This window comes from Ursus arctos, unplaced genomic scaffold (genome assembly GCF_023065955.2).
Source record: "Ursus arctos isolate Adak ecotype North America unplaced genomic scaffold, UrsArc2.0 scaffold_14, whole genome shotgun sequence".
Lineage (NCBI taxonomy): Eukaryota > Metazoa > Chordata > Mammalia > Carnivora > Ursidae > Ursus > Ursus arctos.
The window spans coordinates 14,310,843-14,338,153 of record NW_026622808.1 but is presented as its reverse complement, the minus strand read 5'-3'; the positions used below and the strand labels follow the sequence as shown (position 1 = coordinate 14,338,153).

At 57.4% G+C, this 27,311-nt stretch overlaps 1 protein-coding gene across 1 annotated transcript in view; it reads right to left on the bottom strand.

Moving 5' to 3' along the window:
- Window positions 1-3,520: 3,520 nt before the first annotated feature.
- CELF5 (CUGBP Elav-like family member 5) overlaps window positions 3,521-27,311 on the bottom strand; it is a 49,105-nt gene continuing 25,314 nt past the window's right edge. Inside the window, exons 3-13 of the mRNA XM_026481037.4 lie at window positions 20,859-20,910; window positions 18,736-18,864; window positions 16,375-16,454; window positions 14,280-14,426; window positions 13,544-13,685; window positions 13,309-13,455; window positions 11,763-11,825; window positions 11,124-11,207; window positions 8,140-8,283; window positions 5,886-6,053; window positions 3,521-4,581 (exon numbers count right to left, since the gene is read on the bottom strand). Coding sequence (XP_026336822.1) covers window positions 5,926-6,053; window positions 8,140-8,283; window positions 11,124-11,207; window positions 11,763-11,825; window positions 13,309-13,455; window positions 13,544-13,685; window positions 14,280-14,426; window positions 16,375-16,454; window positions 18,736-18,864; window positions 20,859-20,910 — 1,116 coding nt within the window. The 3' untranslated portion in view covers window positions 3,521-4,581; window positions 5,886-5,925. The remainder of the gene's footprint in view (window positions 4,582-5,885; window positions 6,054-8,139; window positions 8,284-11,123; window positions 11,208-11,762; window positions 11,826-13,308; window positions 13,456-13,543; window positions 13,686-14,279; window positions 14,427-16,374; window positions 16,455-18,735; window positions 18,865-20,858; window positions 20,911-27,311) is intronic.

Sequence of the window (27,311 nt, the reverse complement as noted above, 5' to 3'; positions counted from 1 at the left end):
TGTCAAGCATACGCCTGTTCACTCCGTGGAGACACCCGGTCAGAACTGCTGTAAGATGCACATTCCGAATGTTCGACAACTTCGAGTTACATTGAAAAGCTTCAGCTGGAGTATTGTAAGTAATAACTTGAATTACAATCTAATGCACTTGAATTTTAGCCAGTACTCAGCGCAGGGAAGTGGGATAGCACGGCGGGTGAGAGCCAGCCAGAGGGGCCAGGATTCCCTTCCCGCTGAGCTCCCTCAGGCAGGCGCTGACTCTCTCCGGGCCTCAGTTTAGTAGTAACTCCTAGAACGGGGCACTCGTCAGGACATCCCTCACAGGGTGGTGGCCGGTTATGCAAGTTAAGTCGTAGAAGACGCTCTGCCCCATGCTGTCCGCAAGAACCTCGTGCAGTGATGGACGTGAAGCTCTCGAGCCCTTGAAATGTGGCTTCTTTTGGCCAAGGAAGTGAATTTATAATTTCGTAAATCGATTTAACTGTGAATAGCCACATGTGGTCAGTGGCTACTGTCACATGAGACTCAGGCTTGAAACAGTGCTTGGTAAATCGTAAGTGCTTGATAAATGCTTGGTAGAAATACTGTCCTGCCATGTTATCTTCCAGGGTGTGATTTACATCCTAGTAGCAGTAAGGAGGTCAACCTGGTGTCCTTCTCATACCTCGGGCTATCACGCCTGTCCCCTGCTCAACGCCCTTCTGTGGCTCCTCATTGTCCTCAAGACAATGGCCCCGATTTGTTAAACTCATTGTGGTTACAACTTTTAGCACCCTCTGGAGTTACTTTTTCTTGCAGGGCAGGGCACTTCCGGGCTTTTGCCCACCTTCCTCCTTGACTGGGGCCTTGGGAGGGCGGGGACAAGGTTGGGCACTTGGTAGGTGCGTCATCGCCAGGGGCCCTCTGTGGCTGAGTCCCTCCCACCTGCACGTCTGTGCCTCCTGCCAGTGTTACATCTTAGCCGGTAGTCCAACCTCCACAACCTCTCAGCCTCTGAGCCTTTGCCCAGGCTGTTCCTTCCACCCAGAAAACCTTTCCAGGCGGACTGAGACTCCTCTTTCCAGCCACCAGCCCAACTGGCCTCGTTCTGTCTGAGGTGCCGGAGCAAGGTGCTTGCTGTCTCTGAGCCTCCGTTTCCTGAGCCACAAAATGGGATGAGTTATTGATAAGGTTAAAAGATGTGGCTACTGCCAAGTGGCAGGCAGGGATTAAGTGAGCCATTGATGAGTGGTTAGCATCAGCTTGCTATGTGTGTGGCCATCCAGTTCACACCCCCGCCCAGCCAGACCCTGCCCGGGAGCCAGTCTGTCTCCAACCCCAAGTCTCCAATATATATATATATATTTTTTTTTTTTTAATTTTTTTTAGGAACTTCGAGGCCTCCCCAGGAGCACAGCACAGAGCAGCAGGTAGTTTCAGAGCCTTGTCACCTCACCAGTGACACCTCCTCAGGCCTCACCTCCTCAGGACACCGCTGGTCGTCAGCTGCTTTAGGTCAGATGGGGAATCTGTGTCCCGCGTAACTAGCGTGAGTGCGGGTGCAGAGAACGTGGCACCCGGTGCCCGGCGGGTGGAGGGCTGGCCGTGGGGCCGGGCCTGGTGCTCCATCAGGCGGCCCAGACACCCAGCAGCTCCGCACCCCCCCACCCCGCACCCTGCCCCAGAGAACTCAGGCAGGTGTTCACACAAACACATCTGAATATTTAGTGGCACGATTCGCAATGGCCAAAAGGAGGCGACACCCAAAGTGCAGGGACAGATGAATGGATACACAAACTGTGGTCCACGGTCCTACGTGCACATCCCTCGGTCATGAGCAGGAGCAAGGCGCTCCACGTGCTGCCCCAGGGATGGACCCGAGCCCATGACAGGGAGGGAACCGGACACAGAAGGCTCCACGCGTGTGAGTCCACGTGTGTGACACGTCCAGAACAGGCTCCTCCACGGACGGGAAGGGGGCTCGCGGGGGCCGGGGGAGGTTACTGTTCACGGGGATGGGGTGCTTTTGTGGGTAAGAATGTTCTGGAATCAGGCACACATGGTGGCTGCACAACCTTGTGAGTGTGCTTGATGCCACTGGATTGTGCATTTTATTTTATTTATTTTTAAGATTTTATTTATTTGACACAGAGAGAGAGACAGCCAGTGAGAGAGGGAACACAAGCAGGGGGAGTGGGAGAGGGAGAAGCAGGCTCATAGCGGAGGAGCCTGATGTGGGGCTCGATCCCATAACGCTGGGATCACGCCCTGAGCTGAAGGCAGACGCTTAACGACTGAGCCATCCAGGCGCCCCTGGATTGTGCAGTTTAAAATGGTAAAAATGGTGACTTCTATGCTATGTGAATTTTACCTTGATTTAAAGGAAATGAGTATTGCAGGTGTCTCGCTCCTCCCCGGGCCGCCTCCGTGACAGCAGAGATCAGAGCCAGGTGGCCACTGCCACAGCCCTGGCGGCCAGCGCAGGGACGGGAACACCGAAGGGGTCCGGCAGGGGTCGCATAATGCGTGAGCGTGCGACCCGGCCATCACGAGCACCTGCTCGTCTGGAAGGAACAGTTCCATCTCCCCAACTTCTGGACGCATCAGAGGCACCTTGGTCACGGGAATATTCTTGGAATATCTCCTCCTGCGTCCCCTAATTTGACATCTGGTTTTTCTCTTGGCCAGGCCACTCAGCGGGGCCAGACACACTAGATCTTCACCGAGGAGAGAGGGCAAATAAGGAAGGACCCGGTGCTTTAGCAAGTAAAACTTTTATTAAATAAACTTTCAGTTTCTCCAGACCAAAGAGAGGCGTTTGGACATAAAGATGATGTCTGCAGCTTCTCACCTGAACGCGCCACAGTGACAAGGACCTCTCCAGCCATAAATTCCAACCAAGTCAACCCAAAGTTCCCTCTAAGTCCCTCTCTTGTCTTCTTTTTCTGTGTATGTGTGTGTGTGTGGCCGTTTGTCTCCAAAAGTCGGTTTGCAAGTTGAAACTTCATGAAATTACTCGTAGCAGAAATAAAGTACATCGTACAAATCACGTAGGTCTTCGATGTGGAGTATAAAAATGGTATTTACAGCCAGTAAACATGGACCAGAAGGACACACGCCACTGCACGCCAGCACGCACTCCCAAGCAGGCCCGGCGGGGGCTGGGCAGGTGCCGGGGACGCGGACGAGGCCCCCTCGCGGCCCCTGGGCACGCGCTTGCACACGCAGACGCACGGGACACAGGCACGCTAGAGTGTCTCGGAACAATTATCAAACTCTGGAATATCGAAACAAGTTGGTCATAAGATTTTTTTTTTCTTTTCCTTTTTTTTTTTTTTTTTTGCTACGTGTTTTTTTTTTTTTTTTTTTTTTTCTGGGTCAGTCAACACATTTTGGTAGAAACAAAAGGGAATGCTGTTTTTTTTTTTCTTTACAAATTTTTTTTCTTGAGCTTATTAAGTTCTCTGGTGCCTCACTTGGCAAGAGGCCCCACTGACGTCCAACGAACTTGACTCTGTGCTTCAAAGTGGGTTTTCACGATTTGAGTAGCTATACAGAGACGCCCCTAAGACCTCCCTCCCCGCCCCGACTAGGAAACAGAAATCCACTGTCATCTGATTTTTTCCCCCATTTTGTTCTCTTTTCTTCTTTGTATCTGCTCAGAAAGACCAAAATTAAAAAAAGAAATCATCTGTAGAGGTATCCGTGGTACAGGGGTGCTGGGCCAGTGCGGGTTGGCTTGTCCAACGCGCTTGGCAATCGTGGTGGTGAGATCGTGAACTCCAGGCTGGTGATCCGAAGGCAGGGAGGGTGGCTGCCTGCCCTTGGGAGGGGGCACAGGGGCGGGGATCCCCAACCCCGGTCTGCCCCTGACGGAAAGCTAAGGGCTATTGGTCACATGAGTAAGGCTATGACGGGGGAGGTGGGGAGGGGTCTTTTTTGTGCCTACATCGGGGAGGCAGGGCCCTGGGGCGAGGGAGGGGGTAGGGGTTCCGGAAGCTGCAGCTAAGACCAGGGACACTCGAGCTGGCTGAGCCAAAGGGCCTGCGAGAACCGTCGGCAGCAGGGGCCCAAAGTCCTGGAGGTATATCGCGTCGGCTGATGATTCCCAGTGCTTCTCGGTGCCCTGGTCTGACATGACAGCGGGAGATGGGGAGACACTGGGCTGCCCGGTCATCCTCAGCCCTTCTTATGTCCCTGCTGAGTGACCGGGCCAGGGTCACCTTCTCTTGGATGGAAGGAAGTCGGAAAAGTTTGGTCCCATGATCTATACTCAAAAAATATATATACCGTCTATAGCTCTCTATATATATGCATATATAGATATAGGAAACGTGATTCAGTTTGGGGGCCGCCAAGGACGGGGCGGCGAACCCCTCGGCCCCCAACTCAGGAGCCCCCCACCCCCAGCGCCGGGGCAGACCACAAAGCCTCCTCCCCACTCCATGTGGCCTTCAGTAGTGTTTCACATTAGGGGGTTGGGGGGCAAGGGGAGACGGGAGAGGAGAGGGAGGGCTGGTGTCCAAACTCAGTTGTAATTTACGGAAAAGTCCGGGATCGGTTGGAAGCGGGAAGCCCTCCTGGGGTGGGAACGCCCCTCACCTGGCGGAGAAGGGAGGGGCGTTAGGGTGCGGTGACGGGGGTCTTGCAGGCCTACGGTATCGCCTCCCCCCCCACACCCCCTGCCCTGGCCAGGCTGGGTTCTGGGAACCCAAGCGCCCCTATCTTTTCAGAGAGAGTCCGTTTCCAGATTTGGAGGGCAACAAACCACCTTGGAAGGGACTTTGGGTCACTGAGCCCATTTCCTCCTGCAACCTGGGGCCAAGAGTTGTGTTTATTCTTGTCTCTCCTCCCCCTCCTCCCTGCCACTGAAGCTCCACGGAGGCAGGGAGGGGAGGCAGCCCCCCCAACTCCCGCCCCATTTCTGGTCATTCACAGCTGTGTCCCCAAGCGCTGGAAACAGAGCCTAGCGCATAGTAGGTGCTCAGTAAGGATTTGCTGTCCCAGAGGGTTCACGTGCATGGGGCGTCTGTTAGTTGCCTGATCCCGTGACTGAATACCCGCGAATCTGTGGGTGCTGATTTGACAGGGTCTGAAAAGCACGCACAGCCCCTAACTGAGCACCTACTTCGCGCCAGACCCCAGGCGCGGCGCTTTGACGACGACGGCGCTCGTGATTGAAAAAAGAAAATCAAAGCAAATGATCAAAGGCTTTCCGGGTGGCGGGTCCTGGGCTGGGCAAACACCTCATCCCCAGGTGGATCCTCCCTGCTGCCTCTCGGGAGGCGACTTTCACGAACCCATTCCACAGATGAGGCTCGTCAAGGCTTGCGGGCAGTTACGTTTCCCCACTGGCCCCTGAGGCTCACTGTTCATTCCCCAAAGAAGGTGTTTAGTTGTTGATAAAGTTGTTCTCTCTGACAGCAAAATACACTCTTGGGGATGTGTTTGGGGGTATCTTTTTTGCGGGGGGGCATGCTGGTGAGCAGGACAAACATTCCGCTTTCTCATCAGCCCACTGAGCACGAATTACACCAAACGAGGAATGATGACAGGGGCCCAGCTGCGGGACTCACAGGAGGACAGAAGCCCCTTCCAGGACAGCCCGCCCCACCCCGGCCCAAACCTGGCCTCTCAGGCGAACTTCTATTCATCCTTCAGAGCCTTCTTCAGAAGGATTCCCCAACCACCCCCGTACCCTAGTTCCACCCTCTGTCCCAGCCCTGACCCAAGGGGGGATGGGGGTGACTCTGTCTAGCTCTGTCCCCACCGACCCAACCTGGGGGTCTCTCGTGGCCTCCAGCGGCATCCCCCGGGGCTGGAGAGGGTTTGGAGAATGAGGGGGTGTTTGGCCAAGACGGGGTGGGGGCGGGGGTGGGTGTGGGTGGGGCCGCCTGGCGGCTCACCTGGGCCAGGCCCGCAGCCTCCGGGCGGCTGGGGGCGCGGTCAGTAGGGGTGTCCCGGGTCTTTGGGCCGCTTCAGCTGCACTTTGAGCCTCTTCATGCCAATCTGAAAGCCGTTCATGGCCTGGATGGCCGTCTGCGCGCTGGCCGGGTTGTCAAAGCTCACGAAGCCTGCGGAGACCGGGGTGGACCCGCGATGGTGGGCAACGTGGGCGTCCTCCGCTTCCTCCAGTGCTGCGGCCCCGGCTTCCCGGCTCGCGGGGTCCTGGGGGCGGGGGGTGTGCGCTCGCAGGGGCAGATGGGCCCAGGGAGGTAGGAGGGCGTGCCAGAGCACACAGAGCAGCCCGGGGCCTGGTTCTGACACCCTCTGGACTTGCATGCCTCTGGGGACGGGGTGCTTGCTCCTTACCTGGGGTCTGCTCTGCTGAGACTTCCCACAGTCGGAGAGGACAGGTGAGGCCTCTGGGGGTCCCAGGAGGGCCACATTCTCCCTCCCTCCCCATCTTGGCTGCCTGCCTCCTTCCAGGCCCTGAATGCTAACCCTCGGCCCCTCCGAGACCGCAATCCATGTGGCATCTTGACCGTGCACTGGACTCTCTCCATCTCTGTGTGAGTGTCCTGTGTCTCTTCTCTCTGTCCTTCTCATGCTCTTCCTCTCTCTGCCTTTTATCTCTCTTTCTCTGTCTCTGTCTCCATCTGTCTCTCTACCCCATCCCCCCCCGCCAGGCGATCAGAAACATCCTCGCCTACCACTCCTCAAGCTCCCACCAGCCCCACCTCCCTCCACCTGCCACCCCAGGCCACCCTGCCCTACTCCTGCCCCTCACCTCTTGGTCCTCACAGGTTTCCCGGGATGGTGTGGAGGCCACAGGGGGGCCCAGAGGGGCGAGGGACTGCATGCATAAGCATTTGAGGCGGGGATCCCTGAGCTCTGTGTGAGAGGCCGGGTGGGGGTCAGGTGGAGAGATGGTGGGAGCGGGGTTGAGCGGTCTTGCGGAGGCCCACTGGGAGCCATGGGGGACTGTGGAGCAGGGGGCTGGTGACGTCTTCATAGCTATTCTCCCTAACACCTGCCCCCACTGTATTGACCAGAAAACCGCGGCTCAGAGAAGGCAGACGACTCCTCACAGTTGAGAGGGACTGAGTGTGTTTTCTTCCTTTACACACTGCCTTCGGCGTCCTGCAAAGCAGGATGCTGAGGGGGGCCCTGGGCACGGGCAGAGGACCCTTGTTTGTGTGACCTCAGGTGTGCTGTTTGGCCACTCGGTGCCTCTCGCTCCTCCCTCGGTAAACTGGGGCAATTCTTCTATTTCACGGTTGGGTTCTGGGTATATACAGGAGGTGCTTACTAAATAGGCAACAGTTGGCCTTTCGAACACAACAGGGCGGGATTAAGAGTCCACATTTTAGAGTCAAACAGACTGGTTCTAATCTAGGTTCTGCCTCTCTGCTGCTGTGTGCACTTGGAGGCATCCAAGGCCCTGTAGGACCTGCCCCGTCCCCTCCCCACCCTCCCCTCCTCCCTCTCTCCCCCTCACTCACTCTGCTCCAGCCACACAGGCCTCCTGGCTGGCCCTCCAACATGCCAGGCTCAATGCTGCCCCAGGGCCTTTGCATGTGCTGCTCCCTCTGCCTGGAACCCTGTACCCCAGACGTTCTGGGGCTGGGAAATCTCATCATTTGGGTCTCAGCTGAAACATCAGCTCCTGCATACCAGCTTCTATGTCCTCAGGAGTAGATGGTGATGGTGTTCTTCATGCCATTCATAACCCCCTGGCCTATAGTCCTGCCTGGTTCATTTCCACCTCCTCCCCGTAAACCTGAGCTTTTCAACTCCGCAGCTGCTGGCCCGAGGTGCTCCATCTAGATTTAGATTTGTTAGAACTGAAACTGCGGCTCTGTGCTTGCACTGCCACACTGGAGCTGCCTGGCGGCCATGTGGGACAATGGCTCAGACGGCAGAGGAGTAGAGAACATCTCCCCCCACGGAGAAAATCCTGTTGGCGGCGCAGCGAGACTACGAGCTTTGGAGGGCAGGAATTTTGTGGGCTCCCTTCACTGCCCTGTACCAGCACCCAGCAGGGCACCTGGCACACAGTAGGTGGTCAGTAAGTGCTCATTCTAACTTCTAAATGTGATTCTTTTGGACCACACCCGTCTCACGGCTGACCACACCCTCCCACGCCCCTGTTCCCTGGCAGGGGGAGTCGAGGACGGGGCTGGCAAGCAGAAAGGGGTGCCTGCGGCAGGTACTCACCAAAACATTTGCTCTGGTTGGTGGCCCGATCCATAAACACCTTGGAGGAGATGATATTGCCGAAGGGCAGGAACATCTGCGTCAGCTCCGTGTCTCCAAACTCCTGGGGGAGGTGGTAGATAAACAGGTTACAGCCTTCGGGACCTGCAGGTGGGGGAGAGAAAGACATAAAGCCCCCAAGGAGAGGAGGCGGACCCCCCCCGGGGGGAGGGGCACGGGACCGGAGCCCACATCTGGCGTCTCCAGCTGTTAGGGGAGGGTGCCCGTGACACCAGGAAGCAGGGGCGCGGAGACGGCGGGGACGGGAGGCAGGGCGTGCTTACCCTCGCCTGTCTGACCCCACACTCGGGCACTCCGAACCTCTGATGATCCTCAGGCCCCAGATAATTTACAAAATTCAGATGGTCCCTCCCACCAAAACTGAGATAAATCCCTCAATGCCAGGCCCTGAATGATCCCCAAATCCCAGACAACCAGAAACGCCTGAAAAATCCCTAAACCGGCAACTCCAGACCACTGACGACATCAGATGAATTGTACGTGGGGTATGTGGACACCCTGCACTTCCTCTGCACTAATTCTGTAAATCTAAAACTGGTTTTAAGAATAAAATGTTCACGTTTTACCAGTCCGATGATCACAGAATAAAGTAAGACAAGTCATTCCTGGTCCCGAACCCCAAATATCTAGATAGTTTTCAAAACTGTGGCTAATCCTCCAAACCTTGAATCACTTTCAAAACTCAGATGACACAAAAATAAAATCAAGATAAAAAAAATTCTCTAGTCCCCAAACCACCTGGTAATTTTATTGTATTTTTATTTATTTTTAAGTAGGTTCCATGCCCAACGTGGGCTCCAACTCACAACCCTGAGATCAAGAGTCTTTTCCTCTACTAATTGATCAAGCCAGGGGCCCCCCGCTCCCACCTGGGAATTTTAAAATGATATACTATACCAACGAGAAATAATTTTTTAAAAGCACAGCTAACTCTCAAAACCATCCCCTCCCCAAATAATCCCCAATGCACAAGTCACGTAAAATCTATAAATAACATCAAACTTAAAAACCTTCATTATCTGAAGCCATGAACAGTCTCCCAACCTGCCCCTAATCCCAAACCAACAGATGACCTTCTCCCACGCCCCCCCAAAACACGGAGAACCCCCAAACCACCAAGAATCCCCTTCGGCCTGGAAATGAGTATTCTCCACCCCAAGAAATACAAAACCAAAGATTACCCATTGACATCCAACCCTTATCTTCCCGATTAGGACCACACTTCTGAAAACGCTTGTTTTCAAAATGCAAGTGTATCCCAACATGACCGTCGTCATTGATGCGGGCACAATCTTGACCGCAACACGAAGGTTAGTTTGTGTGCTGTCTCATCTCCGAGAAGCACGGGGTGAATGCAGAAAGCCGCACCCCGCTGAATCGGACCTCACGAGAACACAACGCGTGAGCGCACACGCCCCGCACACACACAGCGGGAACACCTACCACTCCCTCAGCTCCCCAAGCGTGTCGTAAGCCACACGCATCCCCGTCTGGGGTTGCGACTCAACTCCCCGTCTGACTTCAGACAAGCCTCTTTCCGCCACTTTGCAGCAGCCCACAGCTGCAACCCGGAACATGAATGCCACCTCCACAGGCAAACTGAGGTCTTGGCCACGATAAAGGGCCACACTGACCGTATTTGTTTTAACCTGCGCACGTGTGTAACACTGTGCTACCATTTTTATTAGGGCTCTATCTTTTGTTTTGTTTTGCTTTGTCACAGACAAAGGTTTGGAAGGGTGCAAGCAGGAGTCTTGTAGATTGTACAGTGAGGTTCTGCACGCTGCAGGGAACTCTCCAGAACGCCCATGGCTTACAGCAGGGCCGGCTGCCTCTGCACTAGCTTTTCCCCCTTAGCCTGGGGGGAGGGAAGTTGGAGCAGAGACCAGGGAGGGAGACACCCAGGTACAAGCTATCCACAAAACAGTGACCAGAGGCAGCTGGGCCCTCTCTGAAGCTTGCACTGGCCCGCCCTGGGTGGGGGGTATGGGGGTGTTGGGAGGTCACTGAAAATCACACTGGAGCTGCTGGCACTGCCAAATCCTCATGCCTGCTGTCTATGACTTTAACCACAGAGACCCCTGGAGGTATAAAATCTGATGGAGAACGGGATAGCGGCTGGATGGCAGGGCTGGGGACCCCTCAGCCTAGGGCTCGCCTTCAAAGCTCAGCACCTGTATCCTGGCAATGCCCCCCTTCCAAGGGCCAAGGGCAAGGGAGAAGGGGGGCAGAGCCTCAAGGAACTCAGTCTGCAGGCCAGGCCATCTGCGGAGCTCCCCTGGCCATAGGGCGAGTTGGTCACCTCTCCCCTGCTCCACTAGCTGGATGGACAAGGGAAAGGGCCTTCCTGGGTGCTGAGCCATCCTACGTGTCGGAACGGCCCCGCCTCCTTCCCAGTGACACCTCTTGACCCAGATGGTCGCTCCTGGTGCAGAGGAGGAAACTGAGGCATAGGGCAGTGAAGTGCTTTCCTTATGATGTCACAGTCAGACTGGGTGGATCCGAATCCCGGCTGTCTGACTCCAAAATCTAACACCTCCCTCCCTCCACTTTACTGAGGAGGCCTCAGTTTACCCGAGATATCGCATCACCACCCCCCGCCCGACCTCAAGAGGCGCGTCTTTTCAAAAAATTCAGAGAAGCGTCCAGTCCTGCAGAGGGCGGCTGGTGGGGGGGGGGTCACCACTAGTCCTACGGTTCCCACTTTCCAGAAGAGGGAGCCGAGGCTCAGAGAGGGTGACTCCGTTCCCCCAGAACACCCAGGGGCCGCGTCAGAACTCGAACCCAGGTCTGTCTGGCCAGCAGGCTGCGCTCTTAGCCGCGGCTCCCCGAGGTTACGCGCCAAGCCAGGCCAGGGGTCCTGGAGGTGGAGGGGGCGGTTAGAGGGCGGGGCTGGCGCCCAGGGGAGGTCGCGGCCCCCTCACCTTCTCGCTGCTGCTGCTGCAGGAGGGGCGGCGGCTGGGGGACGCTGTGCGCGATGGGCGTGATGGCCGCGGTAGGGTACATGGCTGCGGAGACCGGGAGCGAGACACAGGGCGGAGGCGGGTGTGAGGCCGGTGGGCGGCCCGGGGAGGGCGGGGGCGGGGCCACGACGGTCTTGGGAGGGAGGCGGGGCGTGCCCGTAGTGGTGGGCGGGCCTAAGGGCGGGCCAAGGCGCAGGAAAGAGTGGGGCGGAGCCATGACTCGAGAGGGCGGGGCTAACGCCTGGCAACGGGAGGGGGCGTGGTCACGACCGGGGGCGGGCTTCAAGGAGGGGCCAAGGCCACACAAGATCAGAGTGGGTGGGGCCAGAGCTCGAGGGCGGGGCCCTGGCAGGAACGGGGCAGGATATGAGGGCGGGACCAGATGCTGCAAGGGGCTAGGAGGGGTGGGATCAAGACCTGGGACTGGGCCAGGGCCAGAAGTAGGAGGTGTGGCCAGGTTCAAGACGGAAGGCCAAATAAAAGGGAGGCCCTTGGGAGGCGGAGCCAGAAGCGTGGTGTGGCCACGGGGGCGTGGCTACACCCGGAAGGCGGGGCCGAGGGGCGGGCCCACGCCCGAGACTGGCCGGACTGCCCCCGTACCTGTGTACTGCTGGACTCCAGAGAAGGCGGGATGGAGGGTCTCGGCTACGGTCGGACTCTGAGCTGCGGGGCAGACGGAGGGGCTGAGTGGGACGGGGGCAGAAGGTCTTCCATCCACCCCCGATCCTTAGGACCCGGAAGGAGAGCAACAAACATCTGCCGCAGCTTCACCTCTGCATAAACGTTTTACAGGTATAGTTCCCATTTTACAGGTAGGAAAACTGAGGTTCAGCGAGGTGGAGCAACTGGCACAGGGCCACTCAGATAGGAAATGACAGAAGTCGAACAGGACTCCAGAGAGGTTTAACCATCACCCCCATCTCTGTCTGCATCCGGACCCCCTCGCTCTTCCCCTTTATTCTCTGGATTCTCCAGGACATCGGGCCTCTGCTCCTGATCACCCCCACTCCCATCCGTTTCCCTCTCTTCCACCCCAGGCTTCACTCATCAGACACCCTGTGGATCCCCCATGTGGCTGTGACCTCCCAACTGCTCCCAGGGGAGGAGATCAGGGGAGGGGAGAGGTTGTCCAGACCACTAGAGCTGGTGAATCAGGGGACATTTCAGCCAAAAGATTATGCTCGAATGGAGAGAGGTTGCTAGAGGATGGGAGCTGGGGGGGTGTGACCATAGAGGGGTCACATGAACGAATCACCCCATGGAGATGGAGCAGTTCTGTGACTTGATTGTGGTGGTGGTTACACCAGTCTACACCTGTGATAACACGGCACAGACCCCCCCACGAGTGCACGAAGTGGTGCAGTCTGAAGAAGGGCTCCAACTCCTGTTGAGCTCATCGTACTGCACCAGTGTCAGCTTCCTGGTTTCCACAACGTACTCGGGTTATGTAAGCGATTAGCACCGGGTGGGGGCGGGGGGCGTTGGAAGGACCAGGACCTCTTCGTGCTATTTTTGAAACTCCCTGTGAGTTCCAATCATTTCAAAATAAAAATAAATTCTCCTCAATGGTGGAAACGCAGATGACTTACCTCAGCTAAGCAAGGTGTTGGAGGAGGCCTGCCTGGGAATTGTGGTGTAGGGTCGGGAAAGGTGGGACCTCTGCTTCACAAAGGCAGGGCCCAGCCTAATTCGGTGCATGGCTAATGCTGAATGGATGGATACATGAATGAATATGGGTACTGATGTCTTCCTAAATAGCGACGAGTAATAATTAAGACTGATGCTGCTGTTCTTGGTAGAGGTGATGTGTAAGCATTTGGCATGCTAATTTCATTGTCAATGCAACCTCATGAGATGACTGATGTCATCTGCCCCATTTCCCAGGTGAGGAAACTGAGGCCCGGAGACTCACAGAGACCACCCACGACCACCGAACTGGGATTTGAACCCAGAAATGTCAGGATATAAAGTTCCCATATTCAGCCACCCTGTTACAGCCTCTTTCTCTGTGCCCACAGCTCATGTCTGTTCAGCTGAGACTCCCTCTGTGTCCCAGGCACCGTGGCACAGGAACTCATGCCTGTCCCAGAGACACCCTCCCTGCCCCACCCCCCTCCCCTAAGTCCCGGGGGACCACTCCGGTTACCTGGGTAGGGCACAAGGCCATTGGCATACACGGTCTCTAGGGCGGGGTGCCCCCCAGGAAAGGGCACGACACCTGCAAAGCCATTGGTGATGGGAGCCACGAGCCCGGGCACGGCAGTGGTGCCAAGCAGCGGGGGCGAGTGCAGTCCTGCAGAACGGAGGAGACCACGGGGAGCCTGAGCCTGGCCCTGGCCCTGCCCTGCCCACCCACCCTTAGGCCCCTGGCAGACTCTCACCAGAGGCAGGGGCGATGGGCGTGGCAGGCAGCCCGTTAAGGCTGACGGCGCCAATCTGCTGGATGTGGCAGGGTGAGAAGGCCACGCCAGGGCTCAGGTAGCTGCCCGACGTGGACAGGACCGTTGTCTGCTGCTGCATGAGCTGGGGGTGGAAAGGGAGTCAGCGGGCACAATAGGGGTGGCACCTGCCCTGAGGTCATGACTCATGGGAGGAGGCCTGGTCCTCAAGTAATTTGGGGGGTGAGGGGGTCAGCCTGGCTATCTTGGCTCAGGCTGGGGTCAGGGCTCAGTAGAAATTGGGGCTCAGTGCGGGATCAGGGCTCAGCCTTGAGATGAGGGCTGAGTCAGGAATTTGGACTTGGTCTGGGATCAGGGATCAGCCAACACTGAACTCAGCCAGGGCTGGGTCTCAGTTTGGAGTCAGCCTTGATTCAGAGGCTCCTTTTGGGTTTGAGACCCAGCCTAGATTTGAGGGCTAAACATGGGGTCGTGTCATTCCAGAGCTGGGGTTCAGCTTGGGCCTGGGGTTCAGTTCATGGTTGGGGGCTCAGGAATCAGCCTGGATTTGTGGACTCAACCATGACCAGGACAGGATCGTGAGTCAGAGAGAGTAGGTAAGAGACAGAAGGATGAACAGAGAGGCAGAACGCCAACAGAGCATGGATGGACAGAGGGACTGAGCCGGACTCCCCCCTCCTCCGCTGGAGACAGAAGTGCCGCTGCTGGGGTCACTCACAGCCTGGGCGTAGGCACTGTAGGGGCTGAAGGGCAGGGTGAGGGATGGCGTCAGGATGCCCAGCTGGCCCACCATCTGCTGCATGCGCCGCAGCGTCCGCTCCTTGTCCGTGTCGGCAAACTTGACCACCAGGCTGGAGGAGGCGCCCTACGGGGGCAGCGGCAAGCAAGGAGGGAAGGAAGGAGGGAGGTAGCCAGGACTCTGCGGTTCCTGGAACCATGCCAGCTCTGGCCCTTGGGGGGAGCGCTGTAGATGCCAGCAGCTGCCAGTCCTGCCCACGGGCCCGGAGCTGCAGGACACGCACGTCACGGCGAGAACGGCTCAGAGATCAGCATCCTGGGCCTTGCACTTGACTGTGCAGCCGCCTGTGGGCACAGGTGGGGCATCCGGGCCCTGGGGGGTCGCGTCTGGGGCACAGGAGACGACCCTGACTATCAGCCACACTCTCAGAAATGGAGAGTCCAACTGGTGGGGAGGAGCAACGGGGACCCAAGTGGAGGACCCTATAACTGTTGCTCACACCTGAGGACAGGTGAGACTCCAGCCTTCGGAGAGGGTGACATGCCGCCTTTGCTGGAGAGCTCACTCCCTGATGCGCCCCATCACTGGTCAGCTGTGTGCATGAGAAAGCCTGACCTCACGGTGAGCCGAATCCCGCCACTGCAGGGACTGACACTGAGGCCCGAGCGCCCAGTGTGCAAGGGACGGGAGGCTCTGACGCTGCCCGTCTCTTCGCACCCATTCTTGAGAACAGCTGAGAGGAGAGTTGATTTTCTAAGGCCTGTCTTCCCCATGGCAGATTCGGACACCTCTGCACAGCGCTGGTGGCTCCTGGCACCTGCTTCTAGATGGCAGAGCTACTCCCAGTGCCTGGCTGGTCCTCCCCAGCCTCTCACTGCTCCAGGCCTGCCCCCTGCCCCTCCCCACTCTGCCCCGGGGGACATTTCCAAGCGACCTGGCCTCCTCCCTGCCCTGTCAAAACCTTCCATGGCTCCTCATTGCCCTAGGAGCCCCGTGTTCCTCTCCATGGGCTGCAGCCCCTCCAGCCATCTCCCCTGCTCCTGGGGCTACACGCCCCCACCCCCACCCTGCTCATGCCCCACGCCCACGTCCCTCTGCCGGCCTCAACAAAGCCAGACCACTGCTCAGGTCCCGCCCCTCTAGGAACCCTCTTGTACACTCCCACACACATGAACACACTCTCTCACACACATTCACCACACATATGCACACTTACACACACACACGTTCATACATGGTCACACACTCATGCACCTAAAAACATAACTTCACACACCACACCTGCTCACACCCCCATGTGAGTACACTTACACGTGGACACACACCATGCGTGCTTCCACTCACATCCACATGCACACGCACCGTGCACATCACACCGTCGCACACGCGCATTCACACAAGGCGTTCAGAGGCACCCAGTCACACATGTACACAGGCAACCACAGACATGCATACTCACACTCACGCTCACCCAGCCACACACACTCACACACTGGCCCTCACATATGCCCGCAGACGCGCGATGCACTCGTTCCCCCCACGTCACCCAGGCAGACTCACACATACATGTGCGCTCAGTACACACGTGCGTGCACACCTACATGCATACTGCACAATCCACTCACACACACCCATTCACTTACACATGTGCACTCGCACACACACGTATCCATACATATTCACACACACGTCATGTGCACATTTACAGTCACCTCCTCACAACCACACACCCAAGCACTCACTCACACACTCTCTCTAAACACAGACACAGACACACACATACTAGTCCACACGTAACCACACATGCAGCCACACACGGGCAGCACATCCGTGCACCCCCACCCCCACACATTGCACGCTCACACACTCATATGCTCCACACAGGCACGATCGCACACTCACATGCCTACACCTACCCACACCACCGTCAGGCTGCAACTTTCTCTCCACCCGCGCCTTGCTGAGGAACGGCCCGAGGCTACCGGTTGGTGGGAACGGAAGGGAGAGGTTTGGTCCCTGTCCCCTCCCCACTTCCGCACACCCATCCCCGTGGCCCAGGGCAGTCTCTACTCACCGGCATGGTCTGGCTGCCGTGCAGGGCGTGGATGGCCGCCTGGGCTTCGGTGTGGGAGGAGAACTTCACAAAGGCACAGCCTGACCCAAGAGAAAGAGAATGCGTGAGGGGTAACGGGGCCTTTCTGGGTGGGCAGGGGCCACAGGAGAGGGGACAGGAAGCCCTGGACAGCTGGTCAGACGGTCAGAACAGAGAGACAGCCAGTCATCTGTTCAGACAGACAGCTGGACAGTAAAGGATCAGGCAGTGAGACAAGCGCACAGCCGGTCACAGAGTATGACGTCAGCCAGGTGGCCACCCATGCAGTCGGAAAGCCACCAGCTACACAGCTGTCTGTGGCTCACACAGTCGGACAGACACTATGAGGCGGTGTGCAGTCGGGGGGGCAGGTCCTGCCTGCTGGAACAAGTGAAGGGCACAGGCTTAGAGAACACCCACCAGTCGCTGACACTGTGAGATCGGGTTGTGATCAGATATGCAGAGAGACATTCAGACACAGGCGCTGAGATGCAGTCCTGTGGGCACACTCAAGCACAGGCACATTCAGACCCAGGCAGGCCCATGTGACCAGAGTTGGAGAGATGCGGACAAAAACAAACAAAACAAAACAAAAACAACCAGGCAGGTCAGACCCAGCTGGCTGGTCACACAGGAAGAAATCAGAAATCAGACAGCCAGAGACCACTAAATACAGACAAATTCAGACACACAGTCATACGGAGAGACTACTAGACATAGTTCCACACAGGCAGACTACTATGGAAGACTGGGGGTGGAGTAGGACAATGGAATGTTCTGGAATTAGAGAGTGGCAATGGTTGCACAATTTTTTAAATATACTGAAAAGCACTTCACTGTACACTTTCAAAAGGTGAATTTTACAGTATATAAATATCAATAAAAAAAAAAAAGAGGGGCACCTGGCTGGCTCAGTCGGTAAAGCATGTGACTCTTGATCTTGGAGTTGAGTTTGAGCCCCACATTGGGTGTAGAGATGATAAATAAATAAACTTTAAAAAACATTTTAGGGGTGCCTGGGTGGCTCAGTCGTTAAGTGTCTGCCTTTGGCTCAGGTCATGATCCCAGCATTGTGGGATCGAGCCCCGTATTGGGCTCCCTGCTCAGTGGGAAGCCTGCTTCTCCCTCTCCTACTCCCCCTGCTTGTGTTCCCTCTCTTCCTGCCTCTCTCTCTGTCAAATAAATAAATAAAATCTTAAAAATAAATAAATAAATAAAAACATTTTAAAAATAAAAAATAAAAATAATTAAAAAAAAAAAGAGCCTAGCAAATAGGGACCATGGGATACATTCTGTCCTAGAAGATAAAAAGTTGCGAGGGCCAGAGACAGTCAGGGCAACAGTTGGTGCCTGACAGATGAACCCAAAAAAGGTAGAATCAAGTAGACAGCCAGAGACCAGCGGACACATGAAGACCCAAACAGAAACAGTCATTTAGACACTCAGGCAGAAAGAGTCAGACTAAGAGCCGCAGGCGAAGTGATGCTCACTGGCAGTCACCAACAGTCACATGGGCAGACAGGGAAACAGTCGCTGTGGACCATTAAAGTCTTCCCTAGATGTTCAGCCAGTGTCAGGCAGACAGCCCACAGGAAACTGTTCCAGAGTCAGGTGGGCACAGGTGGCGCACAGGCAGGACCAGGTGGGACCGGACAGTCTCCGCCCACCCAGCCCACGCCCCCAGAAACCAACCCCGGCCTCCCACGTGCCTGGCCTCGCCCCCAGGAGCCAACCCCAGCCTTCTCGAGTGCCCGCCCCGCCCCAGAAGCTAGTCCCGCCTTTCTCACGTGCCCGGCCCCGCCCCCAGGAGCCAAACCCGCCCTCCCACGTGCCTTGCCCCGCCCCAGAAACCAACCCGGCTTTCTCACGTACCCGGCCCCTCCCCCAGGTCACAGTCCCTGCCTCCTCTCACGTGCCCGACCCCGCCCCGAGAGCCAATCCCGCCTTCCTACTGCCCAACCCTACACCAGGAGTCAAACCCGCCCTCCCACAGGCCCCGCCCCGTCCCCAGAAGCCCAGCCCACCTTCTCAACTGCCTGGCCCCGCCCCCAGGAGACAGTCCCGCCTTCTCAAGCTCCTGGCCCCGCCCCAGGAGCCAATCTGCCCTCCCACGTGCCCGGCCTCGCCCCAGAAGCCAACCCGGCGTTCTGAAGCGCCGAGACCCGCCCCCTGGAGCCAACCCCGCCTGCCCACTGCCCCGCCCTGCCCCAGGAGCCAACCACACCTTTTTGAGTGCCCGGCCCGCCCCCAGGAGCCAACCCCGACCCCCCACTGCCCAGCCTAAGCCTATCCCCTCACGCGCCCAGCTCCGCCCCTAGGCCAGTCGCGCCCCCGACCGGTCACCTTTGCTGCTGCCGTCAGGCCCGCGCAGCACGGTGCATTCGTCGATGACCCCAAAGGGCTGGAACAGCCGCAGCACGTCCTCCTCCGACTGCTGCTTGTTCAGCATCCCCACAAACAGCTTCCGGTCTCCTGTGGGCGGAGACACCCCCTCAGCCGAGTCCTGGCCTCCGGGAATTTTTCGGTCCCTCCAACAGAATGGAGGCAGCAGGGCGTGGGGGGAGCATTGCCGACCCCTGCTCTGCCTGTGTGTGGGAGGACACAGCCACGCGCTTCTGGGCCTCTCCATCCTCCCACGTGCCATGCACGGCTCATCTCCAAGCCTTGGCTCACGCGGTGCCCCCTCCTAGAAGGCCCTCCCTTCAATCCTTCAGGGCCACCGCCTCACTGCTCCCACCCTCCGGGCAAAGATGGTCTCCCTCCGTGCCCTCGGAGAGCCCACACAGAGTACTAGCCTAAGAACTGCCTTGCCTGGGTCCCTGTCTGTCTGTCTGCCATCTAGATTTCCCAGTCGGGAGTAAGCACTGATGGCCCCTGCATCCCAGGCAATGTCTCTGCTGAATGAGTGAGGGCACGTGTGCGCACAGGACCAGGTGCCCGAAGCCTGGAGCCCCCATCTGGTGGGGAGGAGGTGGGGGTCTGGCTGGAGGCCTGGCTGGGCCAGCCTCTCCTGTATGAGGCACCAGAGTCCTGCTCCCTCTGGTAACTGGGCTGCTCCCCTGTAATCAGGAACATGGCAGCTTCATCTCCCAGGATGGTGAGCTGGGTTACTATGGAAACCTGTTCTCTGGCAGCTGTCACTCATGGGGATGGAAGAGAGAGACATGGTAGCAGAGAGACTGAGAGTCAGGGAAAATGACAGGTGAGAGAGAAAGAGAGACAGGGAGAAACACAGAGACAGAGACAGGCAAAGGGAGAGACAGTAAGAGACAAAGAGACACAAAGGAGTGGAGAGAGAAACAGGGAGACAGGGAGACAGAAGGAGAGAAAAAGATGAGAGAGAGAGGTATGGAGTGAGAGGGAGAACGAGAAGGTGAGACAGAGGGAGAGACAGACAGAAGGAGTAGGAGGAGGAGAAGAGGAAGAATTATTAAGAGAGAGAGAAGAGAAGAGACTGAGACATGTAGACCCCCCCCCATCCCTGGCCTGCACTAGCAGTCCCGTTGGAGAGTGTGAAAACAGGTCCCAGCCTGTACCAGGCTCCTACACATACACAGGAGTCCTAACAGCCCTGCCCCACACACCACCCCCAAGGCTAGCTGCTCCCCCTCAGCCCCCAACCCACCTGAAATGGGGAGGGGGTAGAAAAATCTCCAAGAATGACTGGCCTTGGATGCCACTGGGGACAGCCTATGGTCACGTCCCCAACACGGTCCAGACCTATGCAGACGCCAGGCCTCCAGCCCACATACCCACACGCCCAGCCTGGAACAGGTAAGCACACACGCTCGCACACATGCCCACGCACAGGCCAGGCATGCAGACACGCACACGGGCCAGCAGGCAGCCTGGCCGCATAAGCCACAGAAACACCCATGCACGTGTGCACGTGCTCCTGCACATCTATGCACAGGCGTGCCACGGTGTGCATGCTCACGCACACACACACATGCACGCACGCGCACACACATGCATGCACACACGTGCTCACGCGCGCACACATGCACACACACGTGCTCACGCACACACACGCACGCACGCGCTCACGCACATACATGCACGCACACGTGTGCTCACACATGCACATACACGCGTGCGCGCGCACACACATGCGCGCACACGTGCACACACACACACTGAAAGCAGGGATCCCAGCCCCTCTGCATCAGACCCCCAATATTGCACCCTACGGGGAGTGGAGCATTTTAAGCTCTAGGGGCAAGCAGCTGGACCTAGCTAGAGCCCCCCCACTCCTCCACTCCTGGGCCTGTGGTGCTGTGGTTTGGAAGAGGGGTCACAGCCCCCCTGCTCTCCTGCCCCTACCCTAGCCAGGGGACTCTGCCTCTCCCACCACCATGAGATGTGTGAGCAGAGAGGTGATGGCTACAGCCTTCTGATCGGGGATTCCCCTCCTTCCCCCATTCTTCTGCCACCCCCCAGCCTAGTGGCCACGGAGAGATGACAACTACCTCCGCGGCTCTCGCTGTCCGCCGGCTTCACCTGGATTGGCCGCGCCATCTGTGGAGAGAGGGGGAGGAGGAGGTCAAGGGTGGCAGTGGGGGTATCATGGGTGGGGGCTTTGCCTGAACTCTGCCAGGCAACTGCCCACCTCCCCAAGGCCCAGTATCCCACCAACTTCCAGCAGCAAACCGGTCAAACAAGTGACACATGGTCCCACCGATGGGGCTTTATTCACTGTGGTCTGGAAAACTCTTACTTTACCTTCAAAACCCAGTCACAATATTTCTTGCTGTAGGACGCCTCCTTGCTTTGTAGTGTAGTAGGTTCTTTGCAAAGTTGCCCAACCCCTCTAGTCCCTGTATATGATGTGACTTTGCAGTTTCTCTCATCAAAAACTGGAGTCTATTTCCCCACCCTTTGGCACCTGGACTTGGCCTTGTGACTTGCTCTGACCAGTGGAATATAGTGGAAGGGAAGTGGTGGGAGTTCCAAGCTCTGGCCTCGAAAGACTTTGCAGCTTTCTCTTTTGGAACACTGACATTGTCAGGTGACAAGCCCAGGGAGGACAGGAGGACAGACCTCATGCCCTGAGAGGCCCCACTGACAAACAGTATGTGGGAGTGAGGCTGGCCTGTCCCAGCTCATCCCAGCAAGCCCTGCCTGCCACTGCATGAATGACCCCAGGAGAGACCAGCAGAAGAACCACCCAGCTGAGCCCAGGCTGAGCTTACTAACCCATGAATTCAACAAATAAAATGCCTGGGTTGGCTTGTTACTCAGCAGTAGCTGACTGATACCAAGGCAGCTACTTTTAGTCAGCTCTCTGAGCCATGGGTGGGAGGACTGTCATACCTGAGTGGACCAGATTTCAATCTGGACTGCTCGTTCTGGATACTTCTGCCCTCCACCTCCAACACTGAAAATGATGCTTAATGGGAGAAATCCTACTCTAATCCCCACCCTCAAACTGACCCAGCCATGGGTGTGAGCTAATGTGGATAATTGAGAATAAACTCAAGGGATGTGGGAAGCGGGTGGCATTTGCTTCTCCACTGGTCTAAGAACAGAATCCTCCTCCAAGCCTTGTGTCTCCTGGCGAACTCCTATTCATTCTTCAAAACCCAGCTCAAAAGCCCCTATGCAGGCAATCCTTCCACCCCTCTGGGTTCCTTCCTCCTTCTGTCTCAGGGCAGGAAGTGTCTATGTCTTGCTTTCTCACAGCAGGCAGCTCTCCCCACACCAGGCAGGGAGAATCCGAGAAGCTTGCGGAACGGAATTGACCAGAAAGAAGTGGCTGACGCACACCAGCATGGACAGGTACCTGGTGCCTCTGCGCCTGGCCTGGGGTTGGAACGAGTGCCAGTCCAAGACCCCCTCCCAGGTCAGACTGTCCCCATGGCCATTCAGAGAAGGTGACTGAAGGATGTCAGCTTTCTAGTTGCTGTGGAGGTCCCCAGCAAGCTCCAGAGAGAAGCAGAGTTTTCACCAGGCTTTACAGATGTCAACATCAAGGCTATCAAGACTATCTGCCCAAGGTCATGGTGGGGGAGTCAAGGCACCAAGCCTTGCTAGACTTCAAATTTAGGGATCTTTCTACCGAATCCTATGGGTGGAGACCCCTCTCCAACTATGAACCCACAAACTCCCAAATCTCCTTCCCCTTGTCCTAGACCCTGTCTCAGCTCTGAGCCTCCCCACCCCATCTGAGTGCCATCCCTCACTCTGCACCCTCTGAGGCCCCTCCCTCACTCTGCACCCTCTTTCCCTGAGCCCCCTCCCCCGCTCCAGCTTCCCTACCCTCTCTGAGCCCCTCCCATTCTGAGTGTTTGTTCTGGGGCTCATACGGGCTGCCTGAATTTGAACTCAGCCTTGGGAGTCCCAGAAGCAGAGAGGCCTTCCAGCGTCCCCAGTTCCTGCCACCCAGCCACATCTTCAGAGGGAACCTGACCACCTGGGAAAGGCCAAACCACGTCTCCCTTCCCCCACCACGTACACACACACACACACACACACACACACACACACACACACACACGCCCTCTCCACCTGGGTACCACACCCAGCTAGCTGGAGGCAGGAGGGGAGATTTCAACCAGATGGGACCAGTTTCTGGGCAGGGGGCAGACTGAGGTTGTGAAGGGAGGTGGGGTAGTGGGGGCACCTGAGCTCCAGCCTCCTGTTCGCCCCCCACCCCTCCCACCTCGCCTCCGCTGGCCCTCACCTCCTCCCTCCTCCCAGCACCTTGGGCAGATGAGGATGGGGTTGCCATGGCAACGCTGATTCACCACACGGAAGCTGGCAATTGTTGTTGCCATGGAAACCGCCTCTTAGGGGCGAGCCCAGCTCCTGCCTTGCACAAAAGAGATATTTAAATATAATCTTCTGGAGATGGATGAGCTGAGGGAGGGAGCGAGAGAGGGGGGCCTCGGGGAGGGAACCTGTCCCCATCACCGCACCCTCCACCCCCGCCCCATTCTCGCGGCCTGGGTACCTGCGCCCCATCTCCCCCGCCCGCTGCGGAGCCTGGGACCTTCCGCCTCCTGCTGGGAGGCCCCTTCCCCCTCCTGGGTCAGCTCGGGCTCGGGGCAAGGGTCCCGGTCTCGTCCCGAGGAGCCAGGCGGGCAGTCCCCTCCTCCCCAGTCCCCCGCTCGAAAGCCGAGGCTCCGAGGCCTGGCCATCCGCACCCCGCGGCCCGCCTTACCCACCGGCCTGGAGACGCGCGCCAGGCTGGCCTCCACGTGCCGCCGCCCGCCCGGCCGGCCCTGGGCGCACAGGCGCGCACACGCCGCACGCACGCACCGGCCCCGCGCCTCGCTCCCAGCGCCCGACGCCCAGGCGGGCGCTGACGATCCGCCCGCCAGAGGCCGGGCCCTGCCGGCGTTGCCCGCCCGAGCCGCGAGGAGGCGTGCGGCGCGGGAGGGGGGGGGAGGCGGGGGGGGGGGAGCTGGGTCTCCCCACACCCACCCTTCCTGTCGCCCCTGCCCGCCCATCTGGCTCTGCCCACCTCCTTCCGGCTCCCTCTCTCCATCTGTCCCACCGAGGTCTCTGCCTAGTGCCCTCCCTCCCTCCTCCACCTTCTCTGGCTCCCCATGGCTGCATCCCTTCCCTGCCCCCTTCCTTCCTCCTTTCATTTATTCAATAACATTCCCGGTGTGCCCCATGCTGAGTAATTTTGCAGCCTCAGGGAGGATCCCCCCAATGTGGTATGAGGGGAGACAGAGGCAGATACAGGCACTCCCAGACCTAAGCAGACAGGATTGAGGCAGAGGTAGGGACCACCCCCCTGGGAGACCTTAGAGCATAGAACAGTGAAGAGCCAAAGGCTATCCTGGGGCTTCACTGAAGATGGAAAATCTGCGGTGGGTTTTGAAGTATGAGTAAGAGTTTGGGTGGGAGACAGTTTCTCATGTTGGAGGAGTACCTACACCCACTGACTCAGTTCATCTCTGAACAACTTTATGAGATGGAAACCTTCTCATTTTACAGGTGGGCAAATCAGAAAGGGCAAGAAGAAAGTCAGAAGCAGAGGCCCAATATCCTGCTGGTTTCCTCAGGTTCCAGCCAACCCTCCAGCCAAGGGGCCTGTGAGCCGGGGCTATGGGGAGTGTCTGTGTCTTTGGGGTAGACACACATTCGATAACTGAGACCCAGTCCTTGCTCTGCCCCCCAGCTTTTGCTGGGTGACTTCAACAAAGCCACACATCATTGAAAACTAGGGTCCCTCATGTCTGACCTGGGTATATTATAGATGGGGAAACTGAGGCTGCTGGGGGACGGACTGCAGAAGGTGTCTCCGGCGGTCAGGCTGGGGACCCGAAGATAGTCTTTTAGAAGATGCAAAGTTGTGCCTCTAGAAGACATGGGGGCCCAGGAGAGGCCCCCACTAGGTCGTTTACAGGAGGTATGGAGGAGAAGAAACAAGGTGGTGCCCAGCTCGCTCTTCCAGACTCCCCTTCTGCCCCTGGAGCCCAGCACAGCCTCGGTCAAACACCCAGAACACACCGCTCTCCTGCTCTAGGCGCTCGGCCCAGGCACTACGTCCCCCAACAGACACACCGTCCCTCTTGGGTGGGCTCCTGGGGGCAGGGCCGAGGGGCCCTGAGCCCCCCTCCCCACCAAAGGCCCAGCACAGGGTCCACAAATGACAACTGAAATGAAATGAGACAAGAGCTACGGTTTCCAGACTCAGTGGTGTCCCCGTGGGCAAAGAGCAAAGCGCTGGGAAGTAACTCAAGAGCGTGTGCCCAGCTGTGTCTACACCTTCCCCTACTTCATGGGGGAGAAACCAGGCTCGGACAGATGACACGACTGGCCTGGGGTCCTGCAGGCTCGACTTGTCTGGGACAGTTCATTCAGCGTGGATCTGCCTAGCTCACTTGTGAGCTCAGCAACGGGCCTGGGTCACTTCACAGATCCTCGAAGCCCTTTCTGCAATCCCATTTCACAAATGAAGAAACTGAGGCCTGGGAGGGTCAAACCACTGGACATTTGGCTCCTAAGGCCCCTCGCGCAGTCTCAGGTGGGTTTGGTTCTGAGCCAGGTCATGGGATGTGGGAGGGGGTCTTGCAAAGGGGCCGCTTCAGAAACCCCTGTGTGCATAGAAAGGGTTTTAAGGAGGGGTCTGTGGGGGGACCCCCAGCCAGCCAGACAAACCTATCCCTTTCTGGGGTACAGGGCGGACGTCAGATCTGGGATGTTCTTCACCCCTCAAGACCTTCACGAAGAAAGAGACAATACACCCTCAAACGGCCCAGCCTCTCAGAGATAGGCGCTGGACCTGCCAGCCCCCCCACTGTCCCCATGGGTCCCCTCCATCTCCAGGAGCCTCATCCTGGGGTTTGACGGCCCCGCAGAGAGCCTCTGCTACAATCCGAGGCTTCTGCCCAGCGCGGATTCCAGGGGCCTGCGGTCCATTCCGGGTTCTATTCTGGGATTCTGTTATTCAATTTAGGGTCCTATTCCAGAATGCTGAGATTTGATTAAACCGCATCCCCCACGGACGCCACTGTCACACTCGAGATGGGAGCTGGAACATGCTTCAGAAGCAGCGTTTATGGAGGGGGGCCTGCCTGTTCCCAGGAGTGGGGGCAGAAGCACGGAGCCAGCAAATGACCCGGCTCACCCTCCCCTCCTGATTTAGAAAGAGATAAAAAGACGGAAGCGTCCTCTCCACACTGTCTCCCCCAACACACACGCATGTGGGTTTTTGAGGGGAGGCAGGGGACAGGAGAGATGGTGGCTGTCTTGGTGACCCAGCTGTGGCCCCCTAACTCCCTGGCTGTGTGTGCGGGCGTGTGCGGGCACGTGAGCCGGCTGGGGGGCTCTTCCAGCATGGGGCGCACCTTGTGCGGCTGCCGCTCCGTCTTCTGGCGGGGACGCCTGGAGGGGGGCTCAGACATCCGTGCTCAGATGTGGCTGACAGGCAAGGGGGGCCTCCCCCCCCCAGCAGCCCCCGTCACTCTTCCTGCAAGCTCTGGTTCTGAGTGTGCTGATACCATTTCTGTGGGTGCCCTCGGGGTGGGGAGAGGCTCACCCGCAAGTCCAACCCCTTCGCTATGCAGGTGGGCGTCAGCTACGGAAGTCACAGGGGTCGGAACTGCTGAGTATGTGCCGGGAGGAGACGTGGCACGTGTCCATCAGAAGCAAAGCGTGGACAAGCATCTCCGTCTGTCACAGCAAAGGCTGGAGACAACCCAAATGTCCACCGACAGGGGGATGGACAGACCAGCCGTGTACTCGCGCTGTGGAACGCTACCCAGCAATGAAAAAGCACCGGTCACCAGTGCACGCGACACCGACAGGTGTTACCGAATCCCTTCAGCATCGTACTACGTGAAAAAAGTAATGCAGACGGTGGAGACGACGTACACTATGGTGCCGTTCATATAAGGTAAAAAGCGGGGTGGGGAAGAGTCACCCAGGATTTTAGAGATATATTCGCAAGTGCTAAGAACATGAAGGAAAGCAGGGTTGGTTACGACAAAAGTCAGGATAGTGACAGCATAAGCTTGGGGACTCCATAGGGATGGTTTCTGGGCATTGCTGGAGCCTCCTCCCCCTTCCCCTCCAGCCAAGAGCTGGTGTCAAACTGAGACCCTGAACTCCACAAGCTAGACATATGATGACACTGCATCATCTTCTTGGGTCTAGAACATTCTAGGTCTGCACTGTCTAACATGGTAGCTGATCCTTGGTCTAGGACATTCTACATCTGTGCTATTCAAAGCAGCGGCTGACTCCTAGTCTAGAACATTCCAGGTTTGCACTGACCATCATGGTAGCTGCCTCCTGGTCCAGAACATTCTAGGTCTGAACTCACCAATGCAGTAAGTGACCCCCAGTCTAGAACATTCTATATCTGCTGTCTAACACAGTAGCTGACCCCGACCTACAACATTCTAGATTTGAGTTGTCCAATGTGGTAGCCACTGGCCACATGTGGTGGTTTAAATTTAAAT